The following is a 15,531-nucleotide window of genomic DNA, read 5'->3' on the forward strand; positions in this document are numbered from 1 at the left end:
TGGTTTATTGAGCCCTTAAGGGATGTGCGGTAGAGCTGAGCCGGTGGGCTTTAGCACTGCGGTCTGTCTGCTCTCCGGGGCTGGAGATGAGCATTTTAATGATTGGCTCATCAACGAGATGCTGGCTGGCAGATCCCAGATGCCGGGATAAACAGAAGGGAGGGTCAGGCAGCCGTTTGGGGGAGAACAGTTGCTTGGCTGGCCGGCACCTGTAAGGCTCACCCCTTTATTGTCTTCTTGCAAGAGACTGACTCCCGTGGAGATCACTGCCTAAAATCTGCTAAGGGGAGCAATTTCTGACTGATTGGCTGGTTCATACTGATGAGCTAGCTGAGGAAAATACAAGATGCACATCTTTCGTTTAACAAGAGTTATTTTGTCTTTTTTTTAAACTACTTTTGTCTTCCGAAATGGTCGGAACGTTGTCACTGCTCACGGATTTTAGTTAAATAAAAATCACTTGGGAGCATTATAGCAGTGTGCTGGTAGTATGTTCTTATTTTGCATTATTCTTCTCTTTTACCAGGCACCTGCGCCTAATTTTGGATGTGGGTATGCCTTTATTATTATAACTACTTTTGTCTTCTGCCATTACAAGACCACCAACTAACTTTTGCCATTAAAACATTCACTGTCAGTAAAAAATCAACAAGTCTAGGGAGTTGACATCAACAGGCATCAGTTAATGTGCTTGCGTTGTGCAAAATGCTTTCATCTGCAAATTGAGGTTATGTGATGACGTGCAGGTGTGCACACATAATCTGCCCCCCCAGCTACAGCGATTACTCACAGTTATCTATGGAGATGCACAATAACGACCCTGATCTGGGAATGAATAAGGAGATGGGAAATGGCCATTTGCTTCACTCACCATTTAATTGGATCATCAGACATTTTTTTGAGCAACCCAAGCTCTGCTTACAGTAATGCGAGGAACACATTAAACACACTCCAGCAGAAAGACGAACGGTCCCACTGGGTACTGTCACTGCAGTCTGCGGCCATTTCCGGAATAACTCAACACTTATCGTATTTAGGGCCGATCGCTGGCTAAGTCGATTCCTGAAGCATTATGGCAACAACAGAATTATGTATTCTTAGTGTGTGAGAACTGTAATGGTTTTATGTGCCTCTTATACTTCTGTTCTTTGGTGGCTTTTGATGTCAGCGAAACCAATTCCAACATTCTCTGGTAGGTTGCAGCACAGATTTGTATGTATATACACACTCTGCATGAAAGCACCTATCTCGCAAATTGTGTTCTTATAATGTATTATTATCATAGCTTACTTGTTTAACCAGTTTCTCTAGTATGAGGCTCATTTGGAAAATGTATGAGGCAGGCATCTTCCCACTGCACTGCAATGGGCAACTACTTTCAAACACTTCTCCAGATACCCTGTAATAGAAGGGGGCTATCCAGTCAGCACCTGCTACAGCAAGATCTGGTTTCCTTTTCCTCTTTGCTTGAAATGCCATTCTTATAGATGACAGATACTGTAGGATCACTATTAAAACATAAAAAAATGAAACGTAATTGTAGCCTTGAAAAAAAAAGGTTGTTTAACTTCTCCTTCTTTTTCAACAAGTACAAATGCCCAACCAGGTCTTATATAAACGGTTACTGTCTCCATATTAAATTAGACCCAAACATCCATTATTGATGCAACCTTTCTAATCAGTGTCTCCAGGATCATAAATGACCCTTTAATGTGGCCGAGAAGCTCGTCAGACAGCAGCAGGCCTTTGTTAAAGGCTCGTGTGGACACCACAGCAGAGCATCTTTTTTCTCTGATTGCCGCCCATGACAAACCATCAGAAGGATTTATGAAGCACCAAGGTTTGCCGATTACTGTACATGCAGCGTATATCAAAGCCCGGCAACGCCACAAAGGCTTTAGCAAGTATATTACTGATGCCCACGATTACATTATGACACACTATGTTTTATAATGACCCTACTTATGGCCTGTTTCTTTGTAAGGCAGAGTAATACCACAGATCTAGCCGGTAGTCCAGTAAAGTCTAAAGAAATCCCATAATTAAATACAGTGCAAGTAGACTTTCAGGACAAAATTACTGGTTGTGAACTGAATTTATAAATGGATTAAATGTAAACGTACTTAAGATAACTAATGCTATTTTATATAAACTTTTTCTTTGTCATGCAATAACTATATATCAAATAAATTGCTTATCAATGCATTTGATCTATATTTCTAATGGCTGAAATTGCCTGCACTTCCTGGAATCAGAATGTGAACTTCCTGAAACTTCAGCATTGGTTGGAGAACTTAATGAGGAAACCCATTAATGGTTTTTGAGACTGAAATTCAGTCATTCGGGTTGCACTATTCACATGGCTGAGCCAAGATGTGTTTTTATCAATTCCTGTTTTGTCATACACCATCTTGAATCTCGAATTTAGCGTGCATTAACATTTTGGAAACAGAGGCACTAGCCTGTAACTTCCATTCATGGCATTTAAAGGTCTTTGCTGCTGCAATGTGAATTAGAACTGATGTTTCCAGTGATCCTTTACGAACCCCTCACTTTCATACAAATGAATATGGATTGTTGAGCCTCTAAATGAATAGATTGCATCAGACATACTGGATAACACTACTGTTACATACCACATCCATTAACCTAAAGCTCTTGCATCATTCACATCATACCTTACCATACACAGCTGAGTTACTGAATAGCAAATGGTGTATATCATTCAAGACACCTTCATTGTACATTCGTGTGCACTTCCATGTGTGTGTGGTGTGATTTAATGTAATGTGATGTAATGTGATGTGATGTGATGTTGGGTTGGGTTTTTTGGTTGGAATGGGGGTTTGGCTTTCGAATATACTGCATTTGCTTTTCCCTCCCAGGAGATTTCCAGAGTTCCCTGCAATTAGGCCTCTCTCTGGTAACGGCGAATAAATCAATTATACTCCACCTGGAGAGAGGTCTAATCAAAGATAGAGAACTGGTCTCTGATTTTTAATGAGATGAGCAGTTCAGCACCTAACAGAATTCAGCCTGCTTACACAAACATAAAAAAACACATTACAACAAATGAAGCTCCTCTTTTTATTTTTTTGCTTCATTAAATTATTTTTATTTTTTTGTTCCCGAAGTGACTTCTTAAATTTGGCAAGACAAGACTGGTGAGACACACCTTCAATGTTTAACGCTGAATTACCCAGCAGCCCCCTGTCCCGGACTCACTAATTTGAGATTGCTCTGCAGTGAATGTAATTCATTCTCATAGAGCTTTGTGACATCTTTCCTGAGAGAGTCATGAAATTCTCATTAGATGAGAAGAGGCAGACATGGGGAAGGGGGGTGGGGGGAGGGGTTGAGTGAGGAGAAAAGGAGGGAGGGTGGACACTGTGGGAGGGGGGTAAGGGGAGGGGGGGTGCCTGCAGAATTGTTTATCTGCTTCATCAGGGGCCATTTAAAAGCACACCAAATTGTTTGTCTATCTGTGACCACTGGCATTTAAAAAGGCGTGGAGGAGATGAGGTGAGCACGGCTCCTGGGAACAGCCAGCAGCGCAAGGGGACACGTAGCACGCGTTTGCTCCTTCGCTCGCGCGTCACTGGGAACGCTGGTCCCTTAGAGGCTGACGCACTCTGACCCCCCCCTCGCCCCGCTCCCTCGGCGTCCCTTCCTTCAGGACCCTTCCCGTCACATGCGGTGTGAAGTACGGCGCGTGAATCACTCCTTTAGCACTTCACCAGCGCACAACCGCATAAGCACCGGCCAGGTACACACAGGGCGGAATGAGACTGCGGCGGCCTGGCAGCTACCGGTATTCCAATAGCAGGTTGCCAGTGCCCATTTACAGACATTAAATGATACAAATGAAACAGAAAAACACACAGAAAAAAATGCTAATTCAGTCATTCCTGGAGCATATAGCATCCCTTTCAGTTTATACATAGTCCCCTATTTTTTGTTGTACTGCATGTCAAAATGGGGTCCAACTTCAAGCTTCAGAACGGGATACTGGAGATAAAGACAACGAAGAGAATGTAACATTCTTCCAGTGTTAAGTGAGAGAACATTAGCTGCAGCAGTCTGTACCCACACCGTCACGAGTTTTGTATCATACATGTTGTGTAGTCTTCCTGTTCTTTTTATATAGCCAATTAGTGCAGATGATTATGACACATAATGGGAAAAGTGCCTACTTACATACCTTCACCAATTTAAGTTAAATGTCTTCGCCTTCTCTAACCGTATTAGGCTTCAGACTGCATGCAATTACCTAGTGATTCTTGTCAAAGGTTTCCTGGAATTTGACAAATTGCCAGCCTTTTATTTACGCAATACACAATATAGCTTAGATTTCTTTATTAGGCATGATCTAAAAAGATAGAAAATGTTACAAATCTATAATAAGTAAATGGTTCAGTTAACCAATACAATCTGAATATTCCAATATAGATATTTTTAAAATATGCAGTTTTAGTTCCACAGTATATTGATGACTAATTCAGTGATGACACATTTGTCTAGTACTCAATGTGGAAAGTATCATAAACTTGCATATTAAAACAATCACGCAAGTTCTACCCTTGTTCTACAGTTAAACACAGCCTGGTAACTAGGGCCTCTTATGGATATAAAACAAGGCCTCTGACCAAACATCTCTACTTGGTGCTGTCTTTCATCCCGTCTGTTTCCCCAGATCTCCATGGTCTGCCACAGGTTAATAATATATACACACACACATAGAGGGACCAAGAAAAGAGAGATTTACCATGCTCTTTAAACTTCATAAAAACAAACCAGGATTTTCATATCAAACACCTTTATCTTACATGGTTTAAACCTGTGTGTGTCATTATAGTCTCGGCAGAACAAGCTTCAGAGCGGTTTAAACCTGTAGCTGGACTCTGTTCATTATCCTGTAGCACAGTGGACTTTGGGACAGGCTTCAGAGCGGTTTAAACCTGTAGCTGAACTCTGTTCATAATCCTGTAGCACAGTGGACTTTGGGACAGGCTTCAGAGCGGTTTAAACCTGTAGCTGAACTCTGTTCATTATCCTGTAATACAGTGGACTTTGGGACAGGCTTCAGAGTGGTTTACACCTGTAGCTGAACTCTGTTCATAAGCCCCAGGCAGAGTGGACTTTGGGACAGGCTTCAGAGTGGTTAAAACCTGTAGCTGGACTCTGTTCATTAGCCCCAGGCAGAGTGGCCTTTCAGACAGGCTTCAGAGCGAATGCGCAAGTGCAGGCCGGGCACAGGGAGGGGAGAGACAGCTCGCTGACTCCACATGGAAGTAACTCAGATGCTGGAACTTGATGACTTCATTTCCCCAGCTGGTCCAGCCCGGCTGAAGGTTGCGAGCAAACAGCTCCAGACACGCAGGGTCAGGAGCGAGATACTCCTTCAGCACCTCTACAGCGGGGAAGAAAGAGAGAAAAGAAAAGCCACAGACGCATCCACGGTCAGCACTATGAATGGGGCACGAAAGAAAGAAAAATAAATTAAAAACATAATTACAGAAAATTAATTCCCGAGAATCTTGGACACGGACGGTTTTCACTTTGTTTCTTCCTAATCAGCATGGTCGGAGGAGGAGGAGGAGGAGGAGGAGGACGGAATGCCCTTGAGGAGAGGAACAATCCATTCAGGGGCTGGGGCTGCGCTGACGGATCGCTTTCTTTCAGAGGCCAGGAGCGGAGACCTGGCCACCCACGCCTGCCTTTTCACCACCTCACACGCGCGCTCACTCGCACACATCCCATGCGCACACACACACATCCCATGCGCACACGCACACATCCCGTGCACACACACACATATCCCGCTCGCACACACACACACACAAACACACATCCCACTCGCACACACAAACATATCCCGCTCGCACACACACACACACACACACACAAACACACATCCCACTCGCACACACAAACATATCCCGCTCGCACACACACACACACACACACAAACACACATCCCACTCGCACACACACACATATCCCGCTCACACACACACACACACACATCCCGCTCGCACACACACACATCCCGCTCGCACACACACATCCCGCTCGCACACACACACACATATCCCGCTCGCACACACACACACACATCCCGCTCGCACACACACACACACATCCCGCTCGCACATACCATCCTAAATATCTGCAGCTGCCTTATGCTTTAATGAGCCCGCCCCCTCCCCTGCCACACTCTCCTCCACACCTCTCCTCTCCTCTCCTCTCCTCTCCCTCCCTCTCTCTCTCCCTCTCTCCTCGCACGTCAACTTCTCCGCCCTTTCGGCAGGCCGCATGACGGAAGGAGGGAAAGGCCAAACGGCACGGGCCTCAGAGAGGACGTCTGAGCGCTGAGCAGTGACTCAACTCCCAAAAGTTTGAGTGAAAGAATTTCTGAAGAAGATTTAACGGTCTGCTAAACCCAACTGACAGGAAAGGAGCCGCGCACGCGCCCCGAGGGACGCGCCGTTCGCGCGGTAATCCGGAGAGAATCCGGAGAGACGGGGAGGAAAAAAAAAAGATGTCGTGACGGAGAGTGTAACTTTTTCCAAATCGGAAGCCGAGACTTGACTGCGAGGTCGCGGCGGTTCTGGCGCAGGTGCCCGTGGACTGGCCGCGCGATATCTCCGGTGTCCATAAAACAGTACGCCGAGCGCGTGGAGAAATACGGGCGAGACAGAGCTCCGCGGTAAAAAGGTGGCCCCGGCGTAAGAACTGCAGAAGGGAGCACTTATTGCAAGGAGGTAAAATCCAGGAGCACTCCGCTTTACTGTATGATGGTGTGCACTTTCCAAAACGCACGTCGCACAACGCAGACCATTGTTCACCCATAACTCATCTGGATCATTTGTAGCACTTAAAGATTGAAAGCCATTACTTCTGCCTGACGCAGAGCCACCTCCAGTTTGGCACTGGCACTGGGGCGTCTCCCTTTATAAAGCATATAAACCTTATAGGGCACATCCACATGAGGCTTATTCACACAACATCCTTATCCATGTACAATTTGGACTCATTAGCATGTGATGTGTGTAGCCTGCCAACAGCCCAATTAACAATTCATGAATGAAGCTGCTTATGACCGTATAACACACACATCCACTAAATTACACATCACAAACATTCTGTAACAAGTGTTGACAGATAAACAGCCGGCACTGGTCATATTAAACACTGCAGTGCTAACTATTCATCTTTTTTTGTCTGTCAGAATGGAATCTCAAATCTTCGAAAATCACGAAGTAAAAAGGAGTGTAATGCCAATTAGAGACACATTACAGCATAATACTGAACAGAACACCTACACACCCTATTTCTGAAGTAATTTAGTTAGCCCAATTAAAACATCACGAACATGCCCTGTAGCGCACCGTTCCTTTCTGGCGGAAAGTGGAAAGGGAGTAAAAACGGAGCGTGTAGGACAGAACGTGCGTATCCCTCGGTTACGGCGGCGCGGCGGCCGCCGGGGCCTCCAGACTAAATGATTGGCAGCGAGGGCGCAGGAGTCACCGTCTCACGCGCTCACGCTCTCCGCCTCGAGGGTGACTCAACTCATTTCACATTCACGCCACGGGCCCGGAGGTGAGCGCAGACTTAGCACGGCGTCAGCGCTCGTGGTGGGGGGGGGGGGGGGGGGCGCGAGCGCCCGCCTGGCCCTCGGGCCGCTCCTAACGCGGCGGCGGCCCCTCCCGCTCGCAGGACACCGACAGCCGCACGCCACGCGCAGAGTGCAGCACCTCACGCTGAGGGGAGGAAAAATCATTCCTGCCTTTTCTGTGTGTGTGTTTGAAGAGGTGTGGTACTGTAAGAGCTGTGTGTGTGCTTACAGGTGTGGTACTGTAAGAACTGTGTGTGTGTGCTCAGAGGTGTGGGACTGTAAGAGCTGCGTGTGTGCTTAAGGGTGTGGTACAGTAAGAGCTGTGTGTGTGCTTAGAGGTGTGGTACTGTAAGAGCTGTGTGTGTGTGCTTAGAGGTGTGGTACTATAAGAGCTGTGTGTGTGTGCTTAGAGGTGCGGTACTGTAAGAGCTGTGTGTGTGCTTAGAGGTGTGGTACTGTAAGAGCTGTGCGTGTGTGCTTGAAGGTGTGGTACTGTAAGAGCAGTGTGTGTGCTTGAAGGTGTGGTACTGTAACAGCTGTGTGTGTGTGCTTGAAGGTATGTTGCTGTAACAGCTGTGTGTGTGTGTGCTTGAAGGTGTGGTAATGTAAGAGCTGTATGTCTGTGCTTGAAGGTGTGGTACTGTAAGAGTTGTGTGCGTGTGCTTGAAGGTGTGGTACTGTAAGAGCTGTGTGCGTGTGCTTGAAGGTGTGGTACTGTGAGAGCTGTGTGTGTGTGCTTGAAGGTGTGGTACTGAAAGAGCTGTGTGTGTGTGCTTGAAGGTGTGGTACTGAAAGAGCTGTGTGTGTGTGCTTGTAGGTGTGGTACTGTTAGAGTAGTATGTAAAACAGTGTCTGTGGTGTACTGTAAGGGCAGTATGTGTGCTTGAAAGTGTGCTACAGTAAGTGCAGTATGTAAGAGCAGTACGTGCGTCTCGCTCGGTCTCCAGCTGACCTGTCAACAGTTGTCGTGTCCTGTTCACACTCCGCTGGAAGCATATGGCTTCTTAGCAGCCTAAATTGCAGTTATGTGAAAGGCAAGAGCGGCTGCCTGCTCTCCAGCGGGTAATGTGTGGTGGCATCTTCCCCGGGTCATTCCGCAGGAGGCCCTGACAATCCCCGCCTGACATTTAAGCTCCGCCACTCCATTTTCCCGAGCCCTCCTCTGCCGAGGCGTCTCCCTTACAAAGGTTAGCGGTATAAACCGGGGATTCAGGAGGCAAGACCGTTCACGCTGCGCGGCGGTGCGGCTCTCATAAATGACATCAATTCATCCATTAAGACACGTTTCTACAGCACGTGCGCATGCAGCGGCTTCTGTGGGTGATTGAGAATGTCATGTGACGACTGTGGACATGTTCAGAACTAAAAACACGAAATCTCTCAAAGCAAGTCGCTCCATTGGGGCATCCACTGCTTTGTGAAAGTGTGGGAGTGTATGAGTGCGTGTGTGTATGTGTCTGTACGTCTGTCTGTGTGGCTGTGTGTGTGTGTGTGTGCGTGCACGCATGCGCGCTCACGCAAAACCTGCCATGTGGGACCAAACGTGGAAATGGTTCAGTCAAATAGATTCACTTTTATGTATCCTTTACCTATCCAGGGAAAACCCCATTGAGACAGATGTCTCTCTTTCAGGGGGGACTTGGCACCCTTCATGCAAAAAGAGCTGTGCGCTTTGTAGTTCAGTCTAAAGTGCGCGGCGTTCTCTAAGCCTTGTCGTCACACTGTGCTCAGTTGTTGCGGGGCTCCGTACACACAGACTCGTTCAGTAGGTGCGGGCGCAGTGCTGCTCACTGCTCTCACTGGTCTCTGCAGTGGCACGCTCTCCTCTATCAGGAGCCACGGACAGACTAATGAGCGCTGTTACACGCAGTGCCGGACAGCGCTCATAAAGGACAGGCAGGCGCTTGTCTTTAAGGCTGGACACCATTTTAGGGGGATCAGAATGGGCGAGCTTCCAGCTGTCTAGGCTGAGAGTTGCTAAACCAAGCTCTAATTAAACAACAAAACATCATTATTTTAATGCAAACGGGTAAACCAGAGCTTAAATTGTGTGCCTTGTATTCAAGAACCAATGCATAGCAGGATAACAGAAGAGGTGGATACTGAATATGCTTGCTAACTCATTGGACCAATTAAAGCAAAGCAATTGGATAGAATGAGAGCCCTACTGCCTGCACTGGGCACCCTCCAGGAATCTTTGGGCACTCTTGGTACAGACAAAGTAAGTAAGTGGAGGCATTTCCCACAGGGATACAGTAACTGATGGCAAATAAAAAGAATAAAAAAAGGGAAAATTAAAAAAAAAAATTCACAGTACAGCTCTCTTGTGATGTCACTCTGTTAGACAAATGAATTATTTGATTTTAAAACAGGGCGGAGAATGTATCCTCTTTTCATCCAATTAATGAAGCAATGAATATTTCTTCCTCAGTGCAAGAAGCTGACATTCTTTTGCCACTTAAGAGAAACACTGCTCATGGGTTGTTGTTATTTTGTTATTCATTGAAAATAGCACACAAAGGTTATATTTTGATTCGAGGTATGAGACTGTAAGGTCTTAATGTGACGTTTCAAGTAAATGAAGTGTGGGTTTAACAACACAGGAATTAGCTTTGACGCAGTCCATATGAGCAGATTGCAGTTATTTACAGTAACGTGACCAGACGAGACGAGAGAATGAAGGCAATCTGTTGTTCATATTCTATGTTTTAATAATACAATTATTTATTCTGCTCGCCACAGGACCGTGCACGAATCAGTAAAGTGACTGAGAAAACCATAGCAACTTTGCAGACTTTCATGTTGCTGCACTGCCCTCTACTGGTGGAACTAAGCTGCATACAGTACCTGTCAACTGTTTTTTTTTCTTTTTTTTTTTTACTTCCATAATCACTTTCCCATAAACTATTTATCAAGGCTATTCGATTTTTCCATATCAATATTCTTGCATTCAGCTTAGTTTAATGCATCGCAACCTACACAGTTGTGTCCTTACAAAGTATTGAATATGACGCACAGGCCATCATACTCAATACATTATCTTACTTATTCAAGGAACTAATAAGAGATCTATCCACTATGAATGAACAGGAGAGCAACTGCAGTTCAGAAAAGCACACACTGAATTCTTTAACTGTAGAGTATTCCTCCTCTGCAGAGATTGAGTTTTCACTTGACGATCTCCATACTCTATTTGGCATCATATTTAGTGTTCTTGAATTATTATAATCTTCTGGGCTGATTATGATAATTCAATTGCTGAGCGTGGGATGGATTACATACAGACGTGATTATCAGAGCTGCCAGAGACATTGTGTGACTGTACCACTGGATTTGATAAGCTTTTTCAGTCCACCAGAATATTACACACGCACTGACCAAAGGCCGACAAGGAATGCAGATGTGTGCACCTCTTACCAACAAAGGCAATTTTTGCCCTTAATGCTTTTTTATATGCTGTATTTTATGACATTATTGATTTAAACCAAATCAAATCAATTTTATGTGTACATGGCTTTTTTTACACAGAACTGTCAGAGATGCTTTACAGAGTAGCTTTAAAGGACGGTTTTCATTTAGAGAATGATGAAAGGAATCAGAACACTGCAATTAAACCTGACTGAGCCCCCGTAAACATTTGATATTACCACTTCTGATCATTCTCCAAGTTCTCCATTTAATCCAAAGTGAAGTGACATAATTTGGGGCGGGGTGTGTACCTGCGATGGAAGGCTTGTGAGAGTGAAGTACTGAAGGAACGCTGACAATCAGTCTGTGGTCTGGCAGAACGGGTTCTGATGCTTCCAAAGAGCTGGTCAAATTAAACAAAGACCAGCGACAGTGTTACCCAGACTGTCTGACAGAAACATATCCACACTTCAACATGTCTGAGCCTGTGCTGAAGTCCGAGTGAGGTTTTTTACCTGCATTTCTGCACGGTGTTCCCGCGAAATCTCCCCAGCACCAACATTTCATAAGGCTTCTTATGTGGAGAGTCCAGAGGAAACACAAACTCTCCAGACCTGGTTACCTAGGGACGGGATGAACACGGTGATGCAGCGCCTTGCTGACAAAGACAGAATACAAAGCTAACAGCCCAGCATCGGGTCAAAAAGGGCTCCTAGAGGTTAGCTTAGGTTCATTTATGTAAAATTAAATGCAGTACACAGCTACACTGAATCGGCCAGGCCCAACCGCCGCCTCTTCTTCTGTAGGGTGTCTCACCTTGACCCAAAGCCATTCGGCCAGCACCTCCACGCCCCAGTGCGGGTACAGCTCCTCCCTGACGAAACGCAGGTGCTTCTGGCGATTGGTCACCCAGGTGGCTACCACGCAGCCCGGGGCGCTCAAGAGCGGGACAGGAAGCTGTTTGAGCCGCGACGAGGGCAGGAAGCTGTACCTACGGATGACAGTCAGGGCCCGGCGAGGAGGGGCAGCCATGTTTCAGTCAATACTGTTCCACTGGCTGCACCGCATGCTAATGTGAATGATCGCAGCATCCTTCTGAGCCTTGCGCTCTACTGTATTTCACTGTACGTCTGAAAGGCGCGGTTTGGATTTTAAACCATTATTCACTAAATAGAGACCTGACGGCTGCAGAAACCGCATTCTGCTAATTTTACAGGAGTACAGTGATCTGCGTGTTTAATTTATCATATTTTTGAGAGGACAGTTCTCTTATTTTTTGTACCTCAAACATTTTGAGTACCAATGCTGCATACATACTAACATAAGATAACATAAGAAATTAATTATAAATTGTCACATTAACTAAACAAATCACCAGGAATATATCTTTGACATATCTTTGAATATATCTATCTTGACATTAAAAAGTAGACTACACCATTATATGATAGTATACCATGTCAATAATGTTAATTTGCTGTGCTCTACATAGTTAGTCTAATGTTATTACAGGGTGCCACTTTTAACATGCCATACCGAATAAATGTCACTGCAAATCTACAATACAGCCTGCGGCAATGAGTCCCTTCTGGCTCCAACACACACACTCTCATGCTATACTTGAATTTGTGCAAATTATGATGGAAAAGAGCAAGACGATTCTGCTAACCTGTTGCTTCTTTTGACAGATTTGTTTTCCCACGGCGGATCTAGAACAATGGCTTCAAATTTTTTTCCATCTGAAATTAAAACGTTAAGACAGACAATCAGGGCACTGTGAAGTACCAATATTCTCAGAGTAAGACAGACATGCCTAAGTTGTGCAAAGCTATTTCTAATTTTCAGTGCTCCTTTAGATTGGATCTCAGACGTCATTAGTTTCAAATAACTATACTTGTACTTATATTTATTCATATTGGTGGAATGCAAACATCAAGACTTTAAAATGAATTATAATTCTAAAACTGAAATTTCTTAATTGTGAGCAAAACAAATTCTAAGACTTACAAAAGGGTGTCCGATAGCATCAGCACAAATATATTTCCCAAAGTCTAACACTAGATGGCAGAAATTCTCAGGAAATTAAATATTTCTTGCATACATGTCAAATGTACATACGATACACTCTTATCACATCCATCAATTAGGCTATGTATCATTTCATCAAGCTTGTATGAATAATATCCCTTTTTTTAAACACAAATTATTTAAAATGTGAGAATATCAGGTGTCTCATACACTGGGACAGCAGCGTGGTGTTGTGGTCATAGAGCTTGGCTTGTAATCGGAAAGTTGTTAGTTTGATTTCCAGCTGAGGACAGCTGGTAATCATGGCACTTCACTTGAACTGCTTTCACAGACCAGCTGTACAAATAGATCTAAGCCACATAAGTCACCCAGGACAAGGGAAATGGCTAAACCAGTAAACAACGTCACAATGTGGTTCTTTAACTTTTTGAAACAACCTCTTATGGGGAACCTCAATGGATGTGAGACCCTTACACCAAACAATATGCATTCCATTCACACAAGTTCAAATTTGGAAGTGCCCAGCACTACGTTAATAAAGATCATTTTGTGACTCAAACACTTTCCACATTAACACAGTGATGGGCATTTCCAAGAGTCCTGACGGATAGAGGCACACAAAAAATAGAACATGATTTTCGGGGGTGGTGGGGCTCAATTTGAGTTCTTTTCACAGGGCCCAAAAACCCCAATGGTGCCACTTGAACTAATTTTGGGAACAGCTACTCTGTGACATTTACAGGAGTTAACACAACAATGTACCATTCAATTAAACGGCTACAGGGTGCAAGCCCTGCAGTTCAGAAACACAATCTAAAAATGTGACTCACATTGCAGGAGGGGCTGCATTCTGGTAATGTCAGAAAGCAAGAAGCTGCAACGTGGTGGAAGTAGATATCTCTCTCCCATCAGCAAAACTTCTCTTGCATGGTGTAGTTGGTTTTCTGTTACCCGTGTGAACAAATCCAGTTGCTCCATTGGACACTCATCATCACCACCAATAACCTGCGCAGGTTTTTGCTGACTGTCCTCCACTACAGGAATTTGTTTTGCCATGTCGCACAAGTCCGCCAGACGACCATCCTCAATCGGAATGTGCAGTTCGCCATCATTTTCAACTTGACACAAGAAGCCGCAAGAACGACCCTCTGCTACAATGAGTGCAGTTCCCTCCAAAATGATTCGCCTTACCTACATGTACAAGACAAATAAATAAATAGTGTGATCAATATTCCAAATATCCATAAATAACTAAACATATTAATGGGATGGAAACGCACTATTCCAGTATATCGAAGCCACACCTTTTCATGGTGAACCTGCGAATCAATTTCTCCTTGGTTCAGCTCCTTGTGTCTACGTTTCCGCTTCTGGAAATTGACATTCATAATAAAGTTAGTATTGATGTTCAAGTCAACTACAACGCCACTTATATTATTGTTTAATAGAATATTAATAATTGTGGTATGGGGTTCTCAAAAGCAGCTATGGCCATTTTAAGTTTAAAAGTACACGACGAACAGTCTAAATGAAATTGATGATACGTGAAACACGACCATTAGTGGTTGAAAATTATAGCTCACTTTTGAACTTGCCCTTTTATCCGTGGTTTTTCTCGATTGTTTATCATCTAACTGCAATTCCTCAACCACTTCATTTGTATTATTCTCAACAATCCGTACACTATGGGCAGGTATACCATCAGAAGCGGCATCCGGTTTGAGAATAATATGGGGCTTGACGATTTCGAAATAATCTTTCTTGAAGCAACCTCTAAAGTATTGTTTTTGTTCCGTTTCTCCAAGTCCAAGGCAATGTTGGTAACCTTCGTTAATATACGAACACTGATCCAGCAGCCACCCTTTGGTATCTCTGAACAGTACAGACATTTTCTGCAGCAATCTATATCATAACGTTACTAGTATGGTATGTTAAATTAGCCAATTCGCTTCTGATAAACAAAGAACAATACACTAGTCGTTGTGAAACCATCACAACATCAAATTACAACAGCATCTGCGAGCATTCGAGCATTCTCTAAAATCGTAAAAACGTTATTACGGTCTTAAAATACATTATGTACTCCCAGGTTAGCATAACCCGGGATGTAGCTCAGCATTGCACTACAGAGAGGAAGCAGCCATGTTGGGTTTATTGTACGCCTGCGCACTCATTCACATGCGCACGTTGCATGAGGTTGCCAAAATCTATTTCTAAACTGGATGGCACATCAATTACACATCTTACATCGTACCGCGAAATTCAGTATTGCACTCTGGAAATGTTGTTTTTACCAAGACATAAAAAACGAACAAAACCCACAATCACAAAATATACGCAAATTATCGCCTGCATATCACGATTCGCAACATTGCATGACAATCGTCGCAAATACTCTCTTCATGTGTTCTAAGCATAAGCTATTATTTCAGCGCACTGGCAACCTTGCACGATGCAACCAAGAACCTGTGGACCCA

At 44.3% G+C, this 15,531-nt stretch overlaps 1 protein-coding gene across 5 annotated transcripts; it reads right to left on the reverse strand.

The window, feature by feature from the left end:
* Positions 1-4,339: 4,339 nt before the first annotated feature.
* Positions 4,340-15,479, reverse strand: mettl4 (methyltransferase like 4). 5 transcript variants are annotated; one of them, XR_004764826.1, is made up of 9 exons: positions 14,638-15,479; positions 14,359-14,424; positions 13,885-14,245; positions 12,696-12,765; positions 11,843-12,017; positions 11,542-11,648; positions 11,338-11,429; positions 5,169-5,410; positions 4,342-4,888 (listed from the first exon to the last, which is right to left on the reverse strand). XR_004764826.1 is itself a non-coding variant. In XM_035413820.1 (8 exons), the coding sequence occupies exons 1-8, from the start codon at positions 14,766-14,768 to the stop codon at positions 5,223-5,225; spliced, it is 1,074 nt and encodes a 357-aa protein (XP_035269711.1). In that variant the 5' UTR covers positions 14,769-14,918; the 3' UTR covers positions 4,340-5,222. The 5 variants fall into 5 exon arrangements, 3 of the variants coding, with proteins under 3 accessions (XP_035269711.1, XP_035269710.1, XP_035269709.1); XR_004764825.1 differs by having other exon boundaries at positions 5,099-5,410; XM_035413820.1 differs by having other exon boundaries at positions 4,340-5,410; positions 14,754-14,918.
* Between the last annotated feature and the right edge of the window lie 52 nt (positions 15,480-15,531).

Source organism: Anguilla anguilla, chromosome 4 (assembly GCF_013347855.1).
Source record: "Anguilla anguilla isolate fAngAng1 chromosome 4, fAngAng1.pri, whole genome shotgun sequence".
In the NCBI taxonomy this organism is placed as follows: Eukaryota; Metazoa; Chordata; class Actinopteri; order Anguilliformes; family Anguillidae; genus Anguilla; species Anguilla anguilla.

What these genes read in the sequence shown, in the direction of transcription:
- mettl4 (XM_035413818.1), bottom strand. Translation starts at nt 14,943, where the DNA reads ATGTCTGTACTGTTCAGAGATACCAAAGGGTGGCTGCTGGATCAGTGT. An exon ending in ATAAAAGGGCAAGTTCAAAA is followed by an intron (nt 14,425 to 14,637) that starts GTGAGCTATAAT and finishes GTCAATTTCCAG; the next exon opens with AAGCGGAAACGTAGACACAA. An exon ending in CCGAATGGCTTTGGGTCAAG is followed by an intron (nt 11,649 to 11,842) that starts GTGAGACACCCT and finishes TCCCGTCCCTAG; the next exon opens with GTAACCAGGTCTGGAGAGTT.